General features: G+C 40.3%; 1 protein-coding gene across 1 annotated transcript in view; it reads right to left on the bottom strand.

The window, feature by feature from the left end:
- grik3 (glutamate ionotropic receptor kainate type subunit 3) overlaps window positions 1-18,749 on the bottom strand; it is an 89,041-nt gene that overhangs the window by 21,275 nt on the left and 49,017 nt on the right. The window contains exons 5-10 of the mRNA XM_047599216.1: window positions 16,074-16,127; window positions 12,175-12,345; window positions 10,997-11,140; window positions 6,527-6,634; window positions 4,432-4,545; window positions 1,886-2,089 (exon numbers count right to left, since the gene is read on the bottom strand). Coding sequence (XP_047455172.1) covers window positions 1,886-2,089; window positions 4,432-4,545; window positions 6,527-6,634; window positions 10,997-11,140; window positions 12,175-12,345; window positions 16,074-16,127 — 795 coding nt within the window. The remainder of the gene's footprint in view (window positions 1-1,885; window positions 2,090-4,431; window positions 4,546-6,526; window positions 6,635-10,996; window positions 11,141-12,174; window positions 12,346-16,073; window positions 16,128-18,749) is intronic.

The raw sequence follows: 18,749 nt of genomic DNA on the forward strand, positions 1-18,749 counted from the left end.
AATCTGCTACTTGAGAATTGTCCAAGCTATAGATAACAGAGCTACACATTGCCATGTATGTATGTGTGTGCTTACATATGATATAGGCTCAGTGCAGAACCTCAGCTACCATATGCTACATCTCTTCAAAACTTTTTTGTATTTGACTGTAAGCTAATGTACGGACTGTGTTTTACTCCGCTACCTTCCTTTTAAACCAAAGAATGTGCTGTTTGATGATGGATTCATGCGTCTCCATTTTGTGCCAGCATTGTCTGCCGTTGGTAATCCATTTGTTCCCCTAAAGGTTATTGTTATCAACATGGATCTAGCAAAAAGCTTGGATGGAGAAATAAAGTGCTGCAGTGGGAGCCCACCTTTTCTAACCCTTTCAGCACCACGCTATTGACTCCTGCCATACAATTCCCTGCACTAAATGCCACTTAAGCTATTACAAGTTTTCAGCTGAGTACAGCGCTGACCCGATGGGGCTGAGGACAAAGAGAGAGCACTGACAGGGACACTTATGAAATGCCAGCAGAGAATTGCCACCATCACTTCGATGTGAGGCAGTTTCAAGGCCACTGAGGCTTTGACTTTGACACAGACAGCTGCGATTGCCCGCTATCCCTCACCGTAGCCTGTGTATTCCCCCGGAATCCTTACAATGTATGCTGTGTTACATGCTTATTCTCGATGTCCGGTTTATCCAGCTTAGGAAAGTGATTTGTCTCACTCAGTGGCATCAACAAACTTGTAACTTTTAGGCAACCTTGACATAATTGTGCCATAAATGTAACTGACAGCTTTGCAGGCTCTTCCTGACTTGTACTCAATCATAACAATATCACTGTCCACATGGAGGACAAAACCTGAGATTCACTTCAATGACATTTTTTCTGTAGGTCTTTGCAGTGATGTAATACACTTCTGCAGTGCATGGAACTACAGATTAGTACATACAACTTTCATTAAATGAATAGTTTGAGAAATATTATGATCACTCGTTTTCTTGTAAATAGAAAGACAAAATAGCAGCCTGTATAGCAGCTGGATCCAGCAATACCTCAAAATTAACACATAACACGTTTCCCGCTATAGAGGGTATGCACGTGATGTCACAGCTAGCATTTGAGTGTAGAGATTTTGTTTGAATCATAGGCGTTAATAACATCTAAATTGTAAAATTGAGATATATTTTTTACAGATATCTGCTAAAGAAAAGAAAAGTAAATGGATTGATGCATTATGAAGAAACAGCTGGAATCCAGGCACTGAAACCTGGTGTCGTGGTTCACATTTAGAGTCAGGTAATATTAATTTATGCTGTATTTTTTGATGAAGTCTTACTTTAAGGTATTTCTTAATTAGGGTATGAATACACACTTTAGACACTATAGTGTTGTATGGCTAACGTTACTTCTCCGTAAAGGTCTCGGCATTAGCCTCTTTTATTTAGCTACATTTATCACAATGAAATGACCTAAAACTAATTTAAACTAACTGAAACTGAGGCTAATCCACTTTTCCAAACCCGTACTAGTTCGTATGGATTATTGTCGAGTTCAATTGTTCTTAACTTGATTTGATAATCCACATTTTTCTGGTCTCGCTGTATTTACTGATATATTTCACTGTGTTTTGCCACTCAGGGGGCGTGGCCCCACGCAGCAGTGACATCAATGCAAACCCTCTATTGCTCATGGGCTCTTGGTTGGAAGTGGTTGCTAGGCAACTTTTGTACTTTTGAGGTACTGGTAGTTGTGTTTTACCACAAAACTAGACTAACAATTTTCTGTCACTAAATTAAGCTAGGCTAAGCTAAAATAATCTAATTGACTGCCGACTTGAGCTACATATTAAAAGCTTCTTCTCATCTAATAAAACCATATGTAGTAAAACTTACATGTTCTATAAGCTCTCTAATCATGCCATTCCACTGGCCCTTGTCGTCCTGAGAGCCGTACTTCCCATCAGGCACCAGACGGATCTCGTAGGTGAAGCCCAAGATGTTGGCCAGCTCCTTCAGCAAGTCGATGCAGAATCCTTCAAAACGGTCGTTCCCAACCAGCGCCTTGTCAGACTTCCTAAGCATGACGTATGGCTCCTCCTGCGCAGTCCAAAAAGATCAAATGAGAAGCAATAGCGGGGTCAGCTTTTTCAATTTGTTTCAGCGCATGCACCTAATTGAAGCAAAGTGATCTGAGCTGACGAGCCACTGTTGCATTTAACAGGCAGTGGCAGCAGATTCAAGTAGAGTGTGTGGATACAGGGAGCCATAAAATATGGAGGAAAGCTGAGTTTTTTTTTTTAAAAAGGGAGACCTAAGCTTTCACATGGCAATGGTATATACAGTGTTTCCTATAGCGATGCCAGTGCCCACAGACACAACTCCTATTAATGTGCTTCTAGTGTTGAGCCAGCTGAACTGACTGTCTCCCACACACTGCTGTGTATTGACCTATATAGCTGGTGCACAGGTCGGTTCATTTTATGGTCAGGTTGCCGACACTCTTTACTGGCCTGTAATGTCCTGCCTGGCTGCTCATAATTTGGGCTGTATAAAAGCTTGATTAGGAACAGAAAACAAGAATGAAATGTAACATTCCCACATTGTTGCCTGCATCAGTTGTCACCAACCTCCAAGGGAGAGCAACAGAGCAGATGCCCGCAGTGACAATGACTAACACAGAATAGCTCATAAATGATTTCCTTTATTTAGTGCCTGTTACCATTTCTCTGCCGGGTAGACTTGCATATCCCGCTGCGCATTTCAAAACATCTTGGTCCATTTATGCAAAAGACGTAATACAATTTATTGCCTTCAATAGCCAGATGTATAATTTACAAACAGAGCTCAGAAGCAGAGTAATTGATTCTCCACCGAAGGTGACCTCTTGCTTTTTGTTTTTATTTTTTTCAACTCCATGTGGCACTAGATGCAGTCAAAGAGGGGAAAGCAGACAGTCATGGCACTCTTTATTCCCTAAGGAAATTATCTTTATGGAAGATGGCAGAGGTGGCTCAAGTGTAGGTGGAGGAAACAAAAATACACTGTAATAGGCTGGTGGCATATGGACACAGTTACACTGTATCCACTACTACACAGAATTGTTTTTAGAATAAAAAAAAAAAACAAGAAGGAATTCATAGAAAACATATAAATGATGAGCATCTTTGTTTACCATCAACATATATGGAAAATGCACTACCAATTAAGATGGCCTCTTAAATAAATAATTAGTGATGACAATGCGTTTAGAGAGCGAGTGCTCAGCCCCAAAGTTTGCTTAAGTTGTCCAATTAACTTGATCAAAAAGTTTGCATGTTAAGGGAGAAAGTCATTACCATCTGTTTCTAGCCTTCCAATTCTTGTTATTCCCTAAGGTTTGGACTCAAATCAAAGTGTTTATACCAGTTCTACCCTCGCAATCGCAGCATGGGCGTGCATAACCGAAAGAGGAGGAAGGTGGGCCTGTGCAGAGACATTACAGGCAATGGAGTGCAAACAATTAATGTAAGGGGAAAAACACATTAAGTGCCTTAATCTCTTCTGCAAAGTTATCGCTATAACACTGTCAGACGCCTTGTTCATGCATCACTGGAATCAGTTTGACGCAATGTCATTACACCAAGAAGCGAGATTGATATTAAAGTTGAAGCTCTCTCCAGAAATTTGAAAATAGTTTTATGGTCATAAACTAATGACTCCCAAAGAAACTGCAAATGGAATATTGTAAGAAATATATTTTAAGGCAAAAAATGATCCCAGTGATAAATAGGAAAGCACAGTTGTAATGCCACTGTGACTTACAAATCAGCAAGAACTGGGACTTTAAACATTACACCACTTAAATCCTCATTAAGTTTCTCCTCTTCGAGGCAGAATTAATATAGATGGCACCTGATAGGCATTAATTATATTCCACCTTGACCTCACTTGTCATGATTATAGCTTTGGGGTCCTATATAGGCATAATAACAGTGTTTATCACTGTAGCTTTTTTAGCTGTTCTGAAGCACCTCCCTGACAGCCAGACAAAGACCCCAGCAACCAGCGAAGTACAAACAACTAGCGATCTACAACTGAATGTGATCTGGAGGAAGGATCACACAGTTCTTTCTGTGTAAACGAGTAATTAATGTATTCTCAGGAACGCGGTATTGTATATCACTGACGTTTCTTTTTCTATTTTCCTCAAATCTGAAAAGTCTGCTCAGTTTGGTTACGGCGGCTATGATAATGTATCTAATGTCCCATTGTCGATGGTAAATATACAGTAAATATACACACAGATGTAAACTGAGAACATCTTCTATTGTTGTTGTATTTTCACAGTAAAACATGCCTAGAGACTTCCTATGAAATCTTTCAATGCACTCTCTGTAAGAAAACTGGGGGAGGCATGAAGCATAGGACAGCTTTTACACCGGTCTACACAGTTGACCTACCAGGATGGTGGTGATGACGAGGGAGCGGTTAGCCAGGGAATCGGTGATGTTCATCCCTTTTCGCTTCGGCACTTCTGTGATGTTAAGACCTCCCGACGCACTCCACTTCCCTACCTGTGGAAGATGAAAAGTGTGTAGCTAAGTGTTCCATGTCTGTCTGTGGGCTGTGACCTCAGCAGGCCGCCCCGCCAACCATCTCCCTCATGAATGTCAGGTTTAAACGCATCTGTGGCAGCATTAGATGATTGGCTGAGTCACCTTTTATCAGAAGGCCAGGACGTTTTGGAAAGCAAGGAAAGTCTTAAAGGAAATCAAGGATAATGGGTTAATCAGAAAACTGGAATCACTAGAAGAATCGTATATTAAAGCAATGGATTGCATTTAGGTCAGTGAGATTAAGCTAAGTAATGAGCCTGACACAAAGAAAAATAAAAAAAAATTAAAATGTGCAAATATTGCATAAAGATTTCATAGCGAAAGTTATTTTCTTCTGTAGTCTGAGTAAGAAAAGCTAAGAGATTTGAACAAATAAAAGGAGTTATACATGCAAGAACCCCTCAGGCAAAATCTCTGAATATTGTAGAGACACACTCTGGAACATATCATTAGCACAAATAGTCCTGTGGCTGTCGGTAACAATCTCTGTTTGCAAGTCGAGCGCTCAACCCAACTCTCCTCACATCCTCCCACTTTCTCCATTACTACACACACAGCTTTTAATATTCAGAGGGGTTTGTGCTGGAGGTGGATCCATTTAATACATACAACCCCCCCTCCACGAAAAAAGCATGAAAAACGTCTGTCAGTGTCGTCCTAGCCTAATCCAGGGAGAGGAATATGCTCTAATTTGAAAAGCACATTAGTTACAGCTTGTCACACAACCAAAGAGGACTCCAGGAGAGAGATTTAAAAATATCTGAATGCTTTCCACTTTGCAAAATACTTTCTAATTGTGCCCAATTACAATTAGCTCAATTCATTAAACATGATTAGCAAAAGACTTGATTCAAAAGTTATTTACTCATGCAACCACATGGAGAGCATTACGTTTATTTCACACTCCTAAGCATGCTGCCATTGAGTGTAAGTGGCACTCTGAGAACCTGTTCATAATTCTAGCATGAGCTCAAACTTAGGCTAATATTCAATTACAATGGATTAGTTGGGGAGGGGGGTGGGGGGTCCACATCTTAACAGGCTCAAACGGTTAAAGCCGATTCCACGGATATACAGTAGAAGAAGAGAGAGAGAGAAAAAAAACAGCTATCTTCAGCACGCTGCCGGATCAACGCTAACACACTTGAGCGTAGGATTTGTCAGACAATGAGAAGGCGCTAATATGGTATCAAATAGTTTTGCAAGATGACTGTGCTTCAACGTAATTGACCGCATGCAGGACAAGATGCCAGGGAAAGGGAGAAGAATCATCATCTCAAAGCTTCAGCGTTACGAGCTACATTCTCGAACAAGAAGGGGTACAAGCCGCAAAGCCCCAGCTATTATATAGTCTTGAGCCTGTAGGGAGTACTTGAGGAAGTCATAATGGGACTATCCCTATTTGATGTATTCACAAAGTATGAAAGCCCTTTAGTAGAGAAAAACTGTTGTAGTCTAGAGCCCCTCCAGTATAATAAAATAAGTTCTACAGTACCAACCCTTTAATCCCCCCCACCCACACCCACACACACACACACACATTTTTTTGTTTATACAGCTCATTACCACCAAACAGCATTTTGGGCATCACCTCAAATTATCATTAAGAGAGGCTGCAATTAACACCCTAATGCGTACCCTAATCCAATTTGCTTTATGATCCACTAACTTATGCTTATGTTGAAACAGCCAATTTGCTTCCTTGTTAGGAGGTAAATGATACTGTCAAATTTACATTATCGGTTCCACATCGAGAGAAGCATCTAAAAAAAAAAAAAAATAAGATAAAATCTGTGAAATCAATAATCCATTAAATTCCTTTTTTTATTATTTTATGTTCATTGCAGAAGTTATATACTTTTATACACAGATGATACATCACTGTTGTACTTTAGCACAGTCTCAGCAAAGAAAGTATGGAAAATAAACAAAAAGCTACCTTTTCAAGTCCGTCCTCCTTCAGGCTCACGATGTCCAGGTCGAAGTCTGTACGCAGACCAGTCGTCTTGTTGAAGGACAATCTCCCCGTCAAACCATCCCAATGGGACTGAAAGATAATACAACTCCATATGTATACCTAAATTCTTAAAAAAGCAATTATTCCAACTTTATTTTTGCATTTTCTTTTCTGTATATACATTTAAACACCTCTACCATCTAAATGAGGACTACAATAATTCTGCAATATACAATACTTGCACATTTGTACCTCAACCAGACTGGATGAAAGGTGTAGATTAAAAGGGATGGTTTGATTTCTTTGACAGGTCTATGCGCTTGTGTGTTACCTACAGTAGATGGTGATTACACAGCCCCAGTTTTGAGAGATAGGCAAGACCATTAGCGCAGAAGCCAACCACTATACTTCTGTGGACGAGTTCAAAAGCAAAATGTATTTCAGCCACACAAAACTGAATCTACCTCGAAAAAAACAAAATCCATATCAGTTTCAGTGTATGCTAATTTAATGTTGTCATCGCTTTACCTTGCAGTCAGACAGCCCTTCCTGACACGGAACTGCACTTTATGGCACAATACTCAGTCTCACTAATGCACAGGTTATGCTTCTGCGTTACAATGGATTCTTCGGCCAAATGTCTGTGTAAGTTTCAGTCGACATCGTTGAAAGAGAAGCGGGAAGTAGAAAAAAAATGAACCTGACTGACTTTTAAAAGAGCATAGATTGGCAAGAGGCTTCAGATCTCCACCAGAACAGTCTTGGTAGAGCAGTGATAGTATTCTAAATAAACCATACACTTGACCTGATATCGATTTTTGTTGTTGTTAGGTCTTGTTTTCTGTGGCTACAACACATTATGAAACTGACCCCATCCACAGCAGTTCATTGTTTGGCTTCTGTGCTGGTACTCTTGTCTGCTTCTCAAAAGTGAAGGCGTGCCAAACACTATCTACTGTGGGTGACACACGGATGATGAATAAATACCTCATAACTTAAAAGTCAAATCAAACTATCACTTTTAACTGCAGAGTTGACTCCTTTCACGTGATATAAATGCTGCTGTTGCATGACATTCCCTTACACTGTTTACCTCCTTACTGTCACACCCATTGTGCAGTTCATATACTGTATTTGGCACAAAATGGAAAACGCGTAGACAAACAGGCACAGAGAAATGTACATAAGCCAACAAAACACACTATGATGCACTTTATCTTTTACTGAGAGCACATGCACACCCCCACACACATGGGCCAAAAGTACACAAACCGTATTGGCTGCATTTCCTTTTTTAATTACTTTTTACATCTCAACGCCTCCAACACATTTCCCCTCCAGACTACAGAGTTAATTAACAGCCATCTCCTTTAGCTTGATTCCCCATGAGGGGGAAAAACATATAACTGCCCCCTATTACGATTCCCTGATACCCGCCATCTCCAGAGACGTGTGCACAAGCAGGCGCGAGCAAACACGGCAATCTCTGCTGCATACCTGTTCTTCTCAGGCTTACGCTAACAGAGTCGACCATCTTTCAGCACCGATGAAACCAACCACACTGACTGTCATTATCACAGTTTTTGTTTTGCCTTTCTGTTTGTACTGCATGCTCAGCCATTGTGGTGAAATCCTATGTGTTTAAATGCTGTGCTAAGATAACCTTAACTCAGATCTTTGTGACTTTTAATTAGCGGGTGTCATTTTCATTAAGTCACACTCAGTGAGGCAAAGAAAAAAAAAAAAAACATTACTCGTACTTTCTGCTACATCTAGCTGCAGTACTTTCCTGATATCCAAAGTCCAAACTTTGACAAACCTACAGGCTACAGCTGTCTGTCTTCCCTGTGGCTTGCCAGAACTTCTTGTGAGAAGATGGAAGCTTCAAGGAGAAATTTGTGGCACTCGCTTTTTCCCAGACCCCCTCATACCTCATTCCCTCTGGCCTGTTGCCACTGAGGTGGGTGGCATGTTCAAACAGCTCTAATTCAGAGAGTGACATAAACGCCTCAGCCATATCACAGCCAAAGGGTCGAGTCGACCTTCAGAACATGTCACATTCTTCTCTCGAGGCGTAAATCATGTCTTAGTTAGTGTTTTTATAACCAACGCTACAGTGTGTTTGTATAAAGACAACGGTGCAGTAATATTTCCTTGCTTTAATCAAGGAAAGTCAAACACATGTCCAATAAACTTGCAAATGGTACAACATATTAAAATGGTTAGCAGTATTATTTTTTTTCCAAACATTTCAGACACACCAGACATTGTTGTGCATTGCATTGGCCTAAATTGCACATTTAGCAGCCAAGCTGAAATATTTCGACTCTGACAAAGCTAATAATAATATTAGCAGTTGCGCTAATTGGTGATGTGTAACTGGAAACGATTTCTTAGGTCATTGAGCAGGTAACACAAGCAATTCTGGATGTTGTTGAACGGTTCAGAGCAGTGACATCTCGTACTTTCTCAGCAAAGATGGAACCATTTCCTTTGTTGATACTGATTATCAGAAATAAAATAGCGACATGGTAGTGACAACGTAAATGATGCAGTATTAATATTTTCATTGTTCACTGCTGAAATCCCTCATTTACTAGGTCCTTTTTAAACTCAAGGAGCTGCTGGGATGGATGTTCAGAGGAGCCCACATGTGTTCATAGAAAGACAGACTTCTCAATCACCATAAACTGCACCAGTGGAGTGGCCACAGGCCGCTGTTTTAGTAGTAGACCCAAAGCGTGCTTATGTCAGATATCAGTAGGAACACTTGCAAACACCGCAATGGTCTTAGCATGCTGCATTTAGAGGGCAACTACCTGCCTTCTATCGTGACAGGTTCCTTTAGGTTCAGTGCACACACAGGAAGAAGACCATGAACATGCAAAGGGTCACCCTAGCTCCTAAAGAGAAAGTGGATGGATAACAGAGATGACACAGGGTCACCCCCTCCACTTATCTTTGCAGGTGAAACAAAAATGCAATTTCACTTCCTATTCACTGAGGCGAGCCCAGAATTTGGTCAAGAATTTGGGCTGTACCTAGGTGATGAGGCCGACGCCATATGGAAAGATCAGGCTTAGCTCACTCAAAGATGCTGTCTGCTGGTGGAGGAAACCCTGAGAGGTGCCACAAGCTGTGGCCATTTTAAACTTCCCACACACCCACACTTTCATTCAAAGGGCAAACAAAGGTTACACTTATTTACTTTTTGAACTTTGATTACGCCTCTGTTCACCACAGAGCTAGACTGTAAGTCAGGCCATCGGTTACCCTGCACTTAGCTTCTCACCAAGTCCTAGCACTGAGGAGTAGAGTGGGAGTGGCCACTGATACCGTGTATTTAGGGTCACTCTACAGTCTCTTCAGTCAACTGCACCAAGCAGATGAGGAGCAACACAAATCCACTCTCCCGTCTCTGTACACCTGTGTTGAAGGGAAAGGTCAGTGGACAGACTGCTTACCCACTGCTCTGTTGCCTCTCTCATTGGAGGCAAAGTACACACCAGGTGGTAATGACAAAAGGATTGTGTTATTTGTGATATTTGAAGGCAGCCCTGGTGTGTCAGCGTTGTAGCAGTTTTTACTCTATAATATGACAATGAGACAGGGAGACTGGGTGGGTGCATTTAGACATATTGATTGAGAAAGTTACAATCATGCTATGAATGATCTGGAAACCAGAGTCACCATTGAAAAGCTTAAGAGAGAGCCTCACTAAGAAGCAGGTCCAAGCTGGCCAGAGAGCTTTACGGGAAATTGGTCACAAATGCATGCTTAGCACTGAGGCATGCAAAACAGTAGCAGCTGTGGTCAAACATGGAGACCTCGTCTGAGAAAGAAGAACTAGGAGTAGTAGAGGTTGAGGAAAACATTGTCCGGTTAAAGAGCAAAGCCTGTGTAATTTACTGTACATTCAAGAGGTTAATGGTTTAATTTAGCAATAACAGGAGTGATTGTGTGATAGAAAAACAAACAAACAAATGGAATTCCTTCTATTTGTAACGTTTCACAACCACACCCAAGACAGATACAACAGATCTTGTTTGAACAAATCAAGATACAAATAGTAGCATCTCTGCACACCCTTTATCTGCCATTTTGCACAGGCTTGTTTTTGTATTCTGAGGCACTGTCAGCCTCTCATGTTAGATGAAATAAGAGCCGATTACACAAGTTGTGTTTTCAAGAGGTTACAGTACATGCTTTCTGAAAAATAGGTTATGAATACAGGGAATTTATAAAGCTGACAAGAAGAATGCTTTAATGTGTCTATCAAGGCTTGGTTTACTTTGTATGTGGATATGATTGATTTGCTGGGTGAATATCTGAGTCCCCAATGACTACATGACCCCCACTCCACTCCTGTTGTCTTGTTCGACACTTAAGCAACGTGTTCCTATATAAATAAGTCTCAAATCAAATAGCAACAGGCTAAATGGGCCCCATCACCTCTTTGATGAAACTCATGAAGCGTCCTCCAAATCTCCAGGGTTTGTGGCGGTGGCACTGCAGAGAGTTTACCGTCATCTGTGGAGCATGCTGGTATGAGACGGACACAATGTGGACCGCATCATAGGTCAGAGCTGCATCTGTCTGGAATAAGGGGTGAACATTATTTCAGCTGATGGCCGTAGAAAGAAGTAGTTTCTAACAGTGTCCAAAGATCTGTGCTTTGACGCTTGTTTCTTAGGTCATTTTAGTGCAGGTGTTGTTGTATAGTCAGATCAAATAAAATGAAATTCTCGTGAAATAAATTCAAACTTTGTTTTTTTTCTTTACACAACTGGCGAGATAAATACCATAAAAAAAATGAATACAGTTTCTGCAGATTTTTGGTGGCATATTCATGCTGTGAACATCTTGCTCTGCCTCACCCCAAAAGGGCTATAATGACTTGTTGTCTGGACTGTATGGGCCATTTGAGAAAGCCACATTCACTGTGATTTTCCTGGCAACACAGTGAGACAATGGTGCATGAAGCATTACAAACTACCCATTTGAACAAGAATGACGAAGAATGATGAAGGGATGCAAACGGACAGAAAGAAAATTTTAGGGGGACTGGTGCGTTTATAACTAGTGTGAAATGAATGTTCTCTGTGCCATTACATTACTCATAAATCATGATGTTGTGCTATTCTTGCCAATGTCTAACAGAAACTGGATTAGACTAGACTGCGTATGGCAAAGCCTGATAAGTTGTCCTTTCTCCTACAGTACCTCCATACAGTACCTAAACGGTTCTCTATAAGACAGTTTTGTGCCTTCTAAAGTCTCAAATCAAAAATGTATCATAATATAGCATATATATTATAGTTTATTAGAGGCAATGAAAAAATACCAGTAATTTTGCCAATAATCATACCACTTTGGTAAATATGCATATTTCCCTTTCAGCATTTCATCTGAAATCAGATTATGTACTTAATAAAGGGGCCACTGTAGCGACTGCTGCTGAGACAGAAGAGTTTTCCCTGCTTTACAATTGCAAAACAATTATTTCTTAGGAAGAACAAAAGCTACACAATATAGATGGATAGATAGGCAGATATAGAATACAGACTGATATATAGATGGGTTATCTGTGAAGACTGATTTTAAATGCAATTAGGAGTAATAAAACATACCGTCATGATGCCCTCCAGCAAGCCTGAGTCAGGTTTAGGTGGTATCTGCCTTTCCATTGACCACTTCTCCACAATGGATGCAACCTGGGGATTATCCACATTGAGGATGCGGAAGCCGGTCATGTTGACACCGCAGAAGCGATACGGCTCCAGGTCAATGGCCATCAGGTCCTTTTGAGAGACATAAGCAATAAAGGAATCATTCTTTTTTAGTCTGGTAGCACTGAGCATCTTTGATTTAAACATTTCTCCATGGTCTTAACTCTATTAAGATCAAATAAAGTGAATGGATGTAGACACATCATTTCATAATATGTCATATCAGGAGATAAATTAGGGTCTTTCATTTTATAAATGTTAATTGAATTCAGTTAAACAAAAAACAACAAAAGAAACTGATTCTGGTGGAGGAATCGTTGCTGGCAAATCTATTTAGAATCGACAAATTTTAGTGCCCCCATAGTGAAATATACCCCACAAGCTAATGGCATATTTTACCTTTCTGAATCACAATCATATATAAAAAATAAAAAAACACACAGCGACAACATTTATTTATTTATTTTTTAAAATTTAGTGAGATTATAAGTAATGTTTGTAATTCAGAAAAAATGATAGAACAACAACAACAACAAAAAAAAACCACACCCAATCTAATGGATCGTGTTAATAATTCAGCACTTGCTTTCCCTCTGCAACTCCTTAGCAAAAAAAAGAAAAAAAAGAAAAGCTATTCATTCTGAGCAGCTGTAATTTCTGGGGCAGCCATTGTAGCTGAAGTGTGAAGTCACATGTTGACACATGTCGTGTCAGATTGGGCCAGGGGGCTTGGAAAAGACATTTGGATGAGCATAGATATTTCATTAGCACCCTGTGGGGTTAGTGCTGGGGGAAGAGGAGCGTGTAAGACACTAAAGAGAGGTCGGCGCTAGTCTCTGTAATATTTCTCCTCATTTTTTTTTTCTTTTTCTTCTCACTTTCTCACAAGAACACATTACGGTAGTTTCTTTTATAAAAAGCGCGAGTAAACGACTATTTTTTTCTACACGACATTCAGAAATGTTCTGTGAAGGAGATCAGGTTGCAGCCCTCTTTGCTTTGAAGCTAAGAATACAAACTAACTGGGGCAGAATTGTCAGTTGAATATAATTAATCTTTTGTGACATCTTCATTTGCAATGCTGCCTTCGCACACACACACACACGTAAAACAAATTCGGCACAATCCTACAACAGCATTACACTGGAATCTTCACTCGGGGGACACACTTCATATCTCTAAGTGGACGCTGGAGTGTTATGGTGGTGGCAAACAACAAAGTTCTGAGCTTTAGGTTCTCAAAGATGGCTGTGGCAAAGCGGGAGCGATGACAGGCTCATTTCAAAGGACAAGGAAGTTATTACCCCGTACTCCGCTGTTGCCTTTTCACGCTCTAATAAGTCGGCATTTCCCTCACCTCAGAAGATAAAACACAGACATCAGTGAATTCCATCAAGATGAAATTGTATTGCCATGTATACCATGCAAGTATTCATCATTTCTGGACCCGATGGAGCCGCCAGGTATAATCTTCTTAATGGTGTGTCTGTCAATATGACAGCAGATAGCAGCTTTAGCTACATACCACACTCTGATTCTATAAAGATACCCAGCCTTCGAATGAAAAATACAGGAAATCTGACGAAAGTTTTTCAGTTAATTCTCAAGTAAATACCTCGCTGTGCCAACTGTTAGGAAATGGTTACACTCAAACACACAGAGGTTCAGAAACGATAAAAAGGGGTTTAAGATCTCCCTGCTTAAAGCAATAGACATGCTACGCAAACATGACACATGGCAGAACAATGTCGTTGCCACGCCATCAAGCGTGAAGGATGACACACATCAAGCCTGGACCTGCATGTCATATTGCATTATCACGACAGGCCGGTTAACAACGGAGAGGTAGCGAGTGCGTGCGCACAAGAGAGACAAAAACCAGGACAATAACAGAGAGTGAAAGGGACGGTGCAGAACACGCTGGTGTTCATTCCCGTTCAGTCTGTTTGTCACCAGATAGCCAGGGTCGCGGCGGAGAGCAGCAGTGGCTCCCCGATGGGGCTACTTGTGTCTGTCGGACGCCATGATTTTATGAGAGTAAGGGCTCAAAATATTCCTACAGAAGGATCAACTGGACAGTAATTACAATCTTATTTCAATTACTTCTAAAAGGCTAGGGGATCTTACTCAAACAGGAGAAAATAGTTGTTTGCTGGGATCTATTTTCAGCAGTGGATTGATCCACATTTGGCACTCTAGGGAATATCTCCAGCAGCAGAACTGCGCATGAAGGATCAACTCAAAATAAACTGCTGCGTCTGTTTATTGCACCGCAGGAACCCGTCAGCCGGTATACTAACTAATTTGCCACAGTAAATATGTGTGGATCAAATCAAAGTTTTCTATTCGGGTCGTTAGTTCATATTCTTGGCCAGAGGAGAAGGCATCAAAAGGAGATCAACGGTGCGTTCAATGTTACAGTTCAAACGTGGCTCTCTCACATACCAAGCCATTCTATCAATATTCCATTCCTACAAAAATGACTGAAGATTTTTGTTGGAATGGAATATGCATTTTTAATGGCCTTTTTCTTAAAAATAAAAAAAATAAATACATCTCATACTGTGAGCCAAAAATCTCCACTCCAGTGCCACTTTCTAAAGGGCTGTTTGTTTGTTTGTGTTGGTTGTTACAGGGGGAGTTTTCTCATATATCATTCATGGCCTGACTTATGTAACATTTTATTCTGAAAACTATGGCAAAAATAGATTTTCTTCAGATTATTGGCAGTTGTTTTTTTTTGTTTGTTTGTTTTTTGTAAATCCTTTTACTTGAGTACATCACCAAAAAAAAATAAGAATTATAGTTTTATTCAGCTATATTTAAGCAGATAATACGTTGTTAGAACACTTAAACTAATCGTGATAATAACAATAAAAATGGATGTAAAAAAAAGTGTCTTATTGCAAGTAATCAACTGTAGACATTTAATGATATCTTTAGATGATTTATCTGTTAGGTTGACGTCCAGACATGTTTTTTCTTGGCGTTGTGTCAAGAATTTCTCCGTAAAGGTGCTGTAGTACATCTCAGGCCTATGCATGATGCTGTCTGTTTCTGCTACAGAACTCAAAAACAAAAAAAGAAGAAGAAAAGGCGGAGCATGCGCATCAACCTTGCATGCCATATACAAACACATATACACATATACATATACAGTCTGGATTACAGTCTGTAATCCTTTTTAGCTCATTGTAGCGGTGAAGTAACAGTATATATTACCCTAGCCACCCAACAAGACTCAACATTTGATGCAGCACCGTCACAAGCCTGTAGTCTGCCATTGATGTTGTAGTTATGGGACGTTGGAGGCTAGAGGGGCGAGGTGATGATGTTCTTGTGTTTGTGTCAGGCATCCACACGTTAAAATAATAATAATTATAATAATCTGCACAGGCTCCGTATTTGCCTTTTTCACGTTGCATAAGTTGTGCCGTATTTACCTGTACCGTCATCCCTTAATTACTATGCATTACGTCCTATAAAAGCTGACAGACAACTTTAATATATTCTTCTAACGCCAAAGTCACATTCTCTTTTGAATTTCAATCTGTTGTTTGTTTGTTTTTGGGTTTTTTTTGCTGCTATCTCAAAGACTTCTGTTGAGTTTACTATAAAGCGTGAGTGTTGCCTATAGCAGACTGAGGACTCCATTATGCCTCCGGCTTGTCAAACAAAATTGATATTGTGGACTGGATCCAAACTCCACTGGCAATTAGCCACTATTCATCAAAAACTCAAGCGCCGGGCAGATGAGAACAAACGAGACTCTATTTGCATTAACAAGCATGGTACATTACCAGAGTGGTGAAGATATAGTGGTAATACTCTGTCATCATCCCCATGGTCTGGGCCTGCAAGCACACAGAGGATGGGAAAGAAAGGTGTGAATGAATAGAGAGAGGACAGAGAAACTGGTCATTCTGTCATGTCTGAGCATTTTCAAATCGACAGCACTGTGAGAACAAACGCTGGTGAAGACGTGAACAATAAGACATATCAATAAGGAAGATGCTTTTAACGAGCATATTCATGAACATGCTGTTCATCGTGTGGACAGGATTTTGCTATCAATTGCTGGGATTTCTGCACCATGTGGTCCACAGACCTAAAGAATAGGAAGGGTACTTGATGCCTTTCTATGCATTTAAATGGTTCGGAATGGCTCGGGGCATGTGACTTTATCCCAGCAGAGGAGAGAGCCTTCAATCAAAAGAGCTCGGTAATCTTTGCCTCATATCCCAGCACTCCATCACTGCCACTTGTTTCATTCCATCTACATTCAAAGGCACCACATTCCCATGGCAGCTGTGCTTCCAATTTAATTGTACCATCTGTTTGTGTAAAAAAAAAAAAAAAAAAGCCAAGGTTATGTAAATAAGATGTTATGCTCATGATGTTAAGCAAATTTACTTCTGAATCTATAGACATCAAGCCAAACACACGACATTGAAATGTTGTTTCATGTTTTGTATTGCAAGCGAGACTTAGTCATTAATGAAATACATTATGGACAGATTTACAGCACATTTACCTTTCTTCATCATCACCTCTCTTATTTTTGTAAACCTTCATACATCCCCGTTCCCACAAACATCACGGTCACGTTTTAAAAAAAGTAATAAGGAAAACACGTGGCGACGAAGGACAAAGGAAGTCCTTCTTTTTAAAATACGATGCTGACATGCTTTCCATTTCATCCTGTCCAATCTGAGAGGGGAATATAACTTGACAGAAGCAGGATGAGTGCACATGAGCTCGTCAGAGTTAAGATGGCACCCGACAAATATTTGAGATCAATGCCTGTCAAAGGAAACATTTCAAGGGCATAATGTAGCACTGCAGAGATGCCGTCCTTCTTGAAATTAAAGCGAGGTTTACCTCTGTGTAACTTACACGCATAGCCTACCCCGGTGCGAGACACTTATACTTGTCAGTCTGGCTTGTTCTCTAAAAACACCATCCAAACACTAGTCGACACTAGTTGTTTTTTTTTTTTGTTTTTTTTTGCCGGTTGGGTTAATTTTTGTTTCTACATCCTGCTTCACTTTCAACAATGGTGACTGGCAATTTCTTTTTTGCCAAAACGAATCGTACAAAAGTTTCTATCTCTGAACGTCCTCCGTTAAAAATATGAATATTTTAAAAACCTCCAGCTAATCAACACACTGGGGTAAATAAACCAGGATTTACTGGATTATGCTGTCATCTACTAGACAAAAATATAAGTTCAGTCACATATTAGTGACTGAAGATTAAATAGCTGTAGGTTAGTGAGTATTTCAGGCAAAAATATCACAAATGCTCTAGTTGCAGCTATTTCTGACCCGTGGAACCTGTAGTGAATAGTTTCCCTGTTTCCTCCCATTTTACAGCTCAACTGATTAAATATTCTTTAGATGAATCAATAATACATCACAACCTTTTTTTGCAGATCTGCTTTATATTGCAGGTTGTGATGGACAGGTATTACGGCCTAGTTGTGTTTTATACATTTTCTACAAATTAAACCCTCACAGCAAAACACAATGTGTGTCAGAGCAAAACAACCCTTCGGTTGCAGGCTTGTATATTTGTACAGCAGTGAGCAGCGTACACTTTCAAATATGCAAATTGGGAACTCTGTTTTAGTTGATCAGTGGTGCAGTCAGCAATAAAAGGTGCACAGGATTCACTTCTTCATCCATAAAGACGGTGGTCGGCTCAGTCATGGAAGAGGACTGTCTGGAGCATTTTTGCCTCAAAGCCTTCTCTCAAGAGGACACTGATTTCTTAGCGGGAGATGTGCAGACTGGCCAGGAGCGGATATATGTCACCTTAGATCTCAATAACTAGGGAGCATTGAGTTATTCAAATAACTTTGGAGGAGATGATGCATTTGGTAAACATGTTAACAGGAGCTGACAGCGAACTGAATGCAGAGGGGATCCACCAGCCTGTTCCTGACATCTATAGAGCATCAGACCACCCACACATTCTCTGCTCTGTGCATCACACTGACAGCTCTTTGTTGACTGACAAACAGTTATATCAAAACACATGTCTACACTGTTCCACTAATGAAACATGCTGGATCTTATTCTTGCCCTGGTAGTTAACGGAGTAGTTGTCAGTTTTGAACGAAAAACATACATTGTACATATATAACAAAATGTAATAGGGTGGTGACACAACTGGAAATCCTCATTTACTGCTGTATCAATATTATGCCCCTTTCGTGCATGCATGCATTGTGGTCCTTAGATTTTCTTAATGTCACCTGGCACTGTATGTGATAACAGATGTCCGAATCAGTCGGACCAGACATAAAACAGACCTCAACCCGCCAGCTCCCAAGTACAAATTTCATGTGACGTCCAAGTGTGTGAATAGAGTAGGAGACTGTCTGGGACATTTAGTGCAACTGAGTGAATTGATAAGGACACAGCTGCTTCATAATCTTGATGTAGCCTGCATCAGTGCAAAAGCAGTCATTA

The sequence above is a fragment of the Mugil cephalus genome, chromosome 11 (genome assembly GCF_022458985.1).
Source record: "Mugil cephalus isolate CIBA_MC_2020 chromosome 11, CIBA_Mcephalus_1.1, whole genome shotgun sequence".
Classification (NCBI taxonomy): Eukaryota; Metazoa; Chordata; class Actinopteri; order Mugiliformes; family Mugilidae; genus Mugil; species Mugil cephalus.